At 47.5% G+C, this 8,799-nt stretch overlaps 1 protein-coding gene across 3 annotated transcripts in view; it reads right to left on the bottom strand.

Moving 5' to 3' along the window:
* PRR5 (proline rich 5) overlaps positions 1 to 8,154 on the bottom strand; it is a 57,179-nt gene extending 49,025 nt beyond the window's left edge. For 2 of the 3 annotated variants that reach the window (XM_035888533.1, XM_035888535.1), the window contains exon 1: positions 7,548 to 7,872. In XM_035888533.1, coding sequence (XP_035744426.1) covers positions 7,548 to 7,678 — 131 coding nt within the window. In that variant the 5' untranslated portion in view covers positions 7,679 to 7,872. The other variant, XM_035888534.1, reaches the window with a different exon arrangement.
* Positions 8,155 to 8,799: the final 645 nt, after the last annotated feature.

Genomic DNA, 8,799 nt, shown 5'->3' with positions numbered 1-8,799 from the left:
TGGCCAGCAGGTCGAGGGAGGTGATTCTGCCCCTCTACTCAGCTCTGGTGAGACCTCACCTGGAGTACTGCGTCCAGCTCTGGAGCCCTCAGCACAAGAAGGACATGGAACTGTTGGAACGGGTCCAGAGGAGGGCTACAAAAATGATCCGAGGGCTGGAGCACCTCTCCTATGAGGACAGGCTGAGAGAGTTGGGCTTGTTCAGTCTGGAGAAAAGGAGGCTACGGGGAGACCTGATTGCGGCCTTCCAGTACCTAAAGGGGGCCTATAGGAAAGATGGGGAACGTCTTTTTAGTAGGGCCAGCTGTGTTAGGACAAGGGGAAATGGTTTTAAACTAGAACAGGGTAGGTTCAGGCTAGAGGTAAGGAAGAAATTTTTTACAATGAGGGTGGTAAAACACTGGAACAGGTTGCCCAGAGAGGTAGTGGAGGCCCCATCCCTGGAAACATTCAAGGCCAGGTTGGATGGGGCTCTGAGCAATCTGATCTAGTTAGCAGTGTCCCTGCTCACTGCAGGGGGGTTGGACTAGATGACCACTAGTGGTCCCTTCCAACCCTAAACATTCTATGATTCTATGATTCTATGATTCTATGAAAAAACCAAACCCAGCCCTTGCTTAAATCGAAGTAATGCTATGGTTTCTATAATGAATGATTGTTTAAAAGGGTTTAGTCAGAATGGTACAACCTTTTGGAGTAAAGAAAATCTGAGCTGCTGCTTACACCCAGAAGTCCTTATGAAAAAACCAAACCCAGCCCTTGCTTAAATCGAAGTAATGCTATGGTTTCTATAATGAATGATTGTTTAAAAGGGTTTAGTCAGAATGGTACAGCCTTTTGGAGTAAAGAAAATCTGAGCTGCTGCTTACACCCAGAAGTCCTGCAAGATGCTTGAGGTGGGTGGATCACCTTTACTTGTGCCTGCGACCAGCCTCCACCGAGGCTTAAGTCAATAATGCATGTAGTTAAACTTGTATTTTAATAGTTAACCTGAATTGGAAATCCCTTGTAAACTGCCTTCTGTAACTCTTTTACAACATGGAAGGTAATAATGGGTGCGCTCATGCACCGAGATTACTCTGAATAGCTTCCCTGTAGTTGCCATGTATGTAAACGTGTGCACAAGAACACAGCACAGCAGAGGAGACAAAAAAGAGCCCAACATAGCCCCAAAAAACCATCAGCTCCTGAATTGCCCATGCTCAGCACTGAATAAGGTTCTAGTCTCCAATCAAGACCAGACCCCATACTGTACGTCCAGGATTATTTTAAATGGTTCTGGTTTGCTGTACTGTGCCAACAGATACATTTTGCACAGAAGCACAGATGTAACCTCCCACTCCTGCAGCGCTACACTTTCTCCTGCTTAAGGAAACGAGCAATTTCTAACACTCCCCCACCAGTATCTTCTGCGGGAACAAGGGGGACCTGGAAGCTCTGCGCACCTGAGCAGTGCACCTTTGAAATAAGCTATAGCCACCCTCAGACTGTGAGAAAAGGCAAATCTGAGTTGCAGGATTACGGTGTTTCTTGAAATTCATTAGCTAGCTCCCTAACTGGTATGAATTGGGGTAAATTGCTGCGGCAGTATTATTTAACCTGAGTCCAAGCACTAAGATACACTATGTCGGCACCTTTCCACAAAAACATATGCCATGGGTCACTCTGGGTGTGAAGACTATGGCTAGAAGAAGACATTTTGAGACCAGCAGCAGGGCAGAAAGAAGCATGGGAGGAGGCTTCCCACAGGTCAGTGAAGAGAGAAGCACGGCTAGGGCAGGCTGGCTGTAGGAGAGGACGTCACGGTGGGAAAACTGCAGAGACCAGGGTTTTTTTGGGGGGGAGGGGGCTGCCTTTAGAATTAAGACAAAATGTTGGATGGCTCCAGCAATGTATTGTGTTATCTATCCCACAGTGGCCACAGATTGCCAAAAGAAAACTACCTACAACCAGGAGGCACTCAGAGCAACAAAAATCAACCCAGCAGCCTAAGAAACTTCACCTCTTGGGACAGATTGCTCATTCTGGACTTGCCCCATTCTCCTGAGGAGGCGGTGGCTCAGGACTCACTATTTGGCCACCTGAATCACGGCGAATGACAGCTCCAGCACACACAGCGCAGCCCGTCCCCACCGTTGGCTTTAGCACGGAGGGAGCTGGAAGGTATAAATCCCCAGAGTTGGATGCTCGCTGACTGCACTCCCAACCAGCCTAACAGTGTGAGTGCCAAGACAGGGAGGGTGGGGTTTATTGTTCTGATTTTTGCATAATAGAAAACCACTGCCTAAGTAGCTCAATACCACCGAAACATACATTTCACTTGAGTCGCTAGCTGTCCACTCAGATAGCACTCACTGCCTTTGGTGGGTGGGAGGCTGGCTCCCCCCAGCACCAAAGTACCACCCCTGTTCTTTCACTGATGTTCTTAAGAAGCCAAGAAGGAAAAACTACTGTGATTAAAACACTGGTTACTGCCAGGTCAGAATCAGTTTGTCCACATTGTTGAGGAACAACCGCAAAGTTGGGCTCGCAAATCTCTGCTTGAATCCTGATGTCCTGTTTGCTTCAATCGTCGCCATGGCCCTCCCAGCTTGGCGTTTCCTGGCAAAGCAGGTGGAGCAGCCAACGTTTTCATTCGTGCACGGCACGCAGGTAATTTTGGCTCTCTCAGTCACTACCTTCACATGCAAACAGCATGGGTGAAAGTATCACGGCATTTTTTTTTTTTTATTGTTTGCAAATGCTCCAGGTGAAGTCCATCAGCAAAAACAATGCTGTTTGAATAATCACACCCTGTGAGTACCAGGCAGTTAAATGCAACATTTTCATTTTCAAAAGTGACTAAGTGACTTAGGGCTCATTTCCTCTGGACAGTTACGGGAATCGCTAATCAACAATAATTAACCTGATTGATATACTTGCATCAAAACCTCCCTGAAGACACCCTCGCTCCAGAATAAAACCTCATTTTCCTGAATTAGCTTAATCCAATCGGGAAGAGCCCATTTTCAGCACAGTTTCAGTCCAGCTGCAACTCCACAGGCTTTCCGTGAGGCCTTGACCCTTTCAAACTAAGCTTGCAGCTGCTAGTCCATTTACATTTATGGAATTTCTACCCAAGGTAAAGCAATCTGCAAACAGGGATAGGCTGCAATTACGCACTGCATCATACACGTGAAAATAAGCTGGTCCGCAAAACTCTGTCTTCAAAGAGTTTGAGAGGCATTAGCTCACTAACTTCACCAACTATAAACACTACTCTTACATATGAAGAAGTTGAGACAGACAGGCAAAGGGACTTCCCTGAAGTGTTACCAAGAGTTAATATCTCTACAAAGTGTAGGACTAAGGAGATTTTGGCTTCCAATTACACCAGCATTCAAGCAAGTATAAATATGTCTGGAGGGCTATGTGGAGCAGCAATTCTCCACCACCACTTTCTACTGCTGTAGTCAAGGCTGGCACATGCTCCGTGGTGCAGCAGTGGCTTGACCAGCTGGGAAGTCCCCTTCACCACCCGCCCTGTCCCTCCTCCCCACCCCGTAGCTCGGCTCTGTCTGCCCCCCATGCATGCACATGGCCAAATGAGCCAAAGAGGGCTCCAAGTAAAGGGTCAGGAAAAAGAAAGGGATCATCAGACAGGCAGAAATATTTCAAAATATTTCTAAACAAACACTAAATATTGGAAGAAAGAAAATTTCTGAGTGGAAGCAGCAGATAAATATGCTGGTCTAGAATGTTTTCTCCACTAGAAAAGCCTTCCTGTGATCTACAAAACATTCATTTTTAATTAGAAGATGAAATACGGTTCCCATGACTATAAAAATGACTTTACAGCAAGTTATTGCGCTTATTACAACCCTGTAAAAATTAGCCCAAACCGTAAAACTCTTTCTGAGTCCGTATGTCTCCTTGGATTTACTGCTGATCTCACTAATGTCACAGCCATCTGAACTGTGGTTTCTTCGCCTTTTCTTTGCTATCTCCTACTCAATCACATTTCCGTGAATTTTCCCCATTTTCTAATATCAAAGACAATCTCAAGTGCCTCTGACTAGAGGCTTTCCCACAGCACAACTCAGACAGTATCAGCTCCCCATCAGGCAGACTGTACTAGCTCAGTCAGAATGAAAACCTCAGGACGGATTTTACTTGCCCTGAGAGGGGCCCCCGTGGCTTGCAAGCTCAAGATTAAAAACCCTGGGTTTCTCAGTCCAATTGGTTTAGTCAGCATTCAGCCCTCATTTTTTGCCTGAAGCAGAAAAGGGGGGGGCAGAATAGGAATTGAAGACAATGCTAGTGAAAAAATCTAAGCTATTTTAATCCAATGCAAATTCTGTGAGCTGTAACGAAACTGTATTGTTCCACTATGTTGCTGTTGGTTGCTAGTTAACGTGCACTGCCCATGCGTTGCTGTACAGATCTTTTGGGGTTTATGGGAAAGCAAGATCGGAAAAAGCCATGATAGAAAGTCTAATTTGCATAGTAGCAGACAGCAGCTCGGCACTGAGTTCCCTTTGATCTAACAGTGCCGAGAAGTTTTACAGCATTTTAGTTTGGAGGTGGAGGAAAGTTAGCGGAGAGGAAGAGCCTTTCCTTGCTAGCACTGAGTGCTATGTGCCCCTGCACACTGAACTTCGAGATTAAGCTCCCGGGGTTTGCCCTTCCTCAGTGTCAGAAAGCAGCAGGCATCCTCTGGTATAAACAGTCTGAGGGCTGAGACCGGTCTGAACAGAGCAGAGGTGGCAGAGGAGACGTCGCTGGGCAGCCAGACTGCAGCCTCACACAAGCCGACTCAGAACAGGAGCTGCGCATCCTCCTCAGAAAAAGCCCTCGGTGACGGAGCTGCTACCGTGCCGAAAACCCCAACCAGCAAAACTCCAGCTCGGCAGCGTTTCAGCGCGGTCCCCGGCAGGGCTGAGAGAACATCCTCGCTCCACCTCACAGGGCTGACTTCCAGCACGGGATCAGCAGTCTCGTGTGGGGCAGGACCTGCCGTGGGCTTGCGCTTTACCTCTCCCCACATCAGTTTTGATGCACTTGGTTCAAAGCCTCTTTCAAAAGCAGATACACACATGACACACCCAGGCACAGCTGCTAACATTAGGCAAGAAACCAGCAGACATTTAAATATAGAACAGCCAGGCTTGGTGAGAGGGAAGAGCTCTGCTAGTGCGCCTCGACTTCCTTGATCAGCAAGCTCTTACGCTGGATACTGCACAGAATGAAACGGCACAGGCAATCCTTTCGTTTGGAAGAACAAATTTTCCTACAAACCAAAGTAAGGTATGCTAGTCCTTGGTTGGGGTGTTCTAATTTTTCAGGGGAAAAATAAAAAACCTTCCACAGCCCAAGAATTTCAAAACCCACCCGAGATTTCTGGTGAGTCAAAGCTTAGTTGCCCAGTTTGCCACGTCGATGTTACGATCTCCCCAGGAGAGCTGAACACAGACTCCCTCGAGACCAGTCCCTGTTACACATGCCAAGACGGGCACGTACTGGTGATAGGCAGAAGCTACAGTGGATAACTTAATACAGCTAATCCAACATCATTTAAGCCCTGGCTTTCCTGAGAATAAACTCCAGAGAAGATACATGTCTTTTTACGCCTGAAAGAAGAGTTACCCTCGCTTTCTTTTCCACTCAGGAGAAAAACCTGCACTATTAACTAAGAAATAAAGGGCCTTCCCTTTGCCCACACAGTGCAACTGGCTTGTAATCTGCATTACTTGCCCTAGCTTCGCTAGGCAGCTGTCAGCACAGGCACGCGATGCCCACTTGACTTGCCACAGCAGGTAGCACCAGCCTGCCACCGCAGGACAGCAGCTCTGCCAGTGCTCCCAAGGCGTTTCGGAGGCACGTGCCACAAACGGCAGGGACGGCCTGGTGATCCCTGCACAGGGAAAAGGCAACCCTGTGGCAGGAAAGCACAGTTAGACCTCAGTTCATGCAAAGCAGCGACAGGATGACTTGTGGACACCTATTCCAGGAACAGGTGATGGGATGGTTGTCTAATCGTGAGGATGAAATGTGCAGAAGTCTAGCTCGCTGATAGGCAACCACTTCTGGCCAGAGCTATACCTTTCCTGTCCAAATTAAAAATATCAAACTCTTGCTCCGGCTCACCTAGGAAAACCCTCTGGTTTGAATATCAGCAGCCTTTAAGCCTGGAGCTCTCCCGCTCCCAGCAAGCCCAGTGCCTGACCTGCTCTCCATTCACGTCCACCTCCACGGCTCCCTCCCTGCAAGCAAGACCTGGAAACACTAATCCCCGCCAACAAAAGCCATCAGCACACCATCACAAAAAGGCTTTGGGGACCGTACTCTGTCACCTTGGTTTGCACCAAGTAGTATCTTACCCCATGCTGCTTCCCACAGGGCTACTGGCCAAGTGAAACCCCAACTGGCAGAAGCCAAGGTGGCCCAATCTAGCCTTTAATTACCATCACCATCCAGACCTTGGGGGCAACTCCGGTTGTTATAAATAGCACGGTATTTGAGCAGAAACTCGATCTCTTTTGTGACTGGTACATTTTCAGTGCTTGGTGTGTTGCTGGCATTAAACAATTAATTCATAACACAGGCACAAAACCACAAATTGAGTGGTGAGAGTGACAGAAGATGTGATATTTTATAATTTTCTTTTTTGCTCAGAATTCAAATACCTTTAACAAATGTGCCTATAGTTCCCTGGCATTTTTCTTCCTACTGCTGTACTGCCATACAATTGTAAAACATTACAAATTATGCTTTCCAAGCTGTGACCCAGGAGCTGACATTTCATTTTCAAAAAGGACATAATATAATTCCCAGCGACTTAAAGACTCAGACTCATCCTTAAGAGTGTCACCAAAATGGTCATTAAGATGCTTTCTGGGTATCTGTGCTAAGTAACCCATTCTCAACAAAATGTTTGTGTGGGTTTTTTTCAGTCAAAGAGTAATAAAATTCAGATGTACAAACATAATAAAGAAAACAATCAGGGCTTGTTTTTCCCTATCAAAAGTGCGTGTGTGCTTGCGTGCGCACGTACACACACAGAAATACTTGTATCAATGTGAGTAAATTGAGTAGACTTTGTAGTATCTGTATCAACAACCAGCAATACATATAGTTATGCAGATAAAAATAATGTCTTTTAATAGTTGTGTATATGTAAATTTTTTTAAACTAAAATAAACCAAATCAACCTCAAATGAGAATATCTAGATAGACACAAAGACGTATTTGTAGCTGGACCCTTTGAACTAAGTCCTTGTCCGTCACAAGGAAGAGAAGGCTGAGCCATCTGCAGGAAAGGCTCTTTGCTATCAGCCTTCAGAGAAAGGTTAACACGAATGGAAAAAAGCCGCTCCCGTCGTTTACTTGAACGCGAACTCCAGTACGTGGAGCGCACCAACACAGAAGCCCAACATACTGTAACGTTGCTGAGCTGGGAGCAAGGCAGCCCCTCCTGCAAGCTGACGGAGCAGCTACCCACACGTTAATCGCGGCCGGGGGAGCGCGGAGAGGCTGCAGGGGAGTCGGCACGTCGTGCGAGACCTTACCTGTTCCAGGTAGCGTTGGAGCAGGCCCGTCGCTGCTGGGTCCCCCGCTCATCCAAGGCTGCCTGCTCTCTCTTGCCCAGATCACTGAGGCTGGGCGAACTCATGAACTTCAACCTGCGAAGAGTCCTCATGGTCAAATGTGTGTTTGCGCGTGGCAGCTACAGATACACCATCCTGTTTACACACACACACACGCAGCTGGAGCAGCGGCAGCAGCAGCAGCAGCAATGCGAGCAGTTCCCTCCGTTTGCTGTTCAAAAAAGAAACTTAAAAAAAAAAGAAGAGAGAACCAGTCTCTACGGAGCACACCTCTGCCAGCAAGAAAACAAACCTTTAATCAGATCAACTCTGACGTCATCAACTGTGGTTAATAATTTCTCCAGTCCTTTCAAAAAATAAAAGTCGAACTCCTGGCTGCTGCTGCAGCACTTTGAAGGGGCCCCTTGCAACCGCAGCTGCCCCGAGAGTGCGAGGGCTTCCCCTCCCCCTGTCCCCGGGCACCACGACCCGGGAATCTCGCTCAGCGCCACGGCGGCGTGCTCCACCTGTCGTGGGAACTGCTCGGCTCCTCCAGTGGCGCGGGGGGGTCTGCTAGCATTTCTCAACCTCTCCCTCCCTCTCTCTGCACTCATAAATGGAAATGAAACTGGAGGGCAACGGACAGAGGAAAAAAAAAAAAAAAACCACCAAAACCCAAGCAACCAATACTGACGCACTGAGACTTTATTGGAAAGTTTCATAACTGCCTGTGCCCTGCCACGTTACGACACTGCACACACGCGCCCTCGCTCATACATACACATACACACACTCCCGCGCTCCCTCGCTCTCGTACGCACACAGCACAGCCTCACGGCTCGCCTGGGAGGCTCCTCCGGCTGAAAGTGTCACATAAGCCACAAGATGGAAAGTATTCGCAAGCAACACAACTGCAGAATGAAAAGTGCTGGCTTGGGTTGTAGCATTTTGAGGAATTTTTGGTGGTGCGTAGAAGAGCCAGACGCTTTGCCTTTCTCTGCCTTTTTTTTTTTTTTTTTTGTAAATCGAGATAACAGCTGCACAACTCGGGGCATACTTAGTTTCTACAAAAGCCCCAGGTGTCTCATCTTCAAAGGAAAAATCTTTCTCCAACTGCAGCACTGGAGGATATGCTGCTACAAGACTCCAGCCTGTGCTTAGCTCGCTGTCACTCACTCGTGGTTCTGTTTTAAATTCAGGAGTGCCTGGCTCATCTGCTGGGAAGTAATGTAAC

This window comes from Egretta garzetta, unplaced genomic scaffold, assembly GCF_000687185.1.
Source record: "Egretta garzetta isolate BGI_Z169 unplaced genomic scaffold, ASM68718v1 scaffold81, whole genome shotgun sequence".
Taxonomy (NCBI): Eukaryota; Metazoa; Chordata; class Aves; order Pelecaniformes; family Ardeidae; genus Egretta; species Egretta garzetta.
The sequence above is the reverse complement of the archived record's forward strand: the minus strand, read 5'-3'. Positions and strand labels throughout refer to the sequence as shown.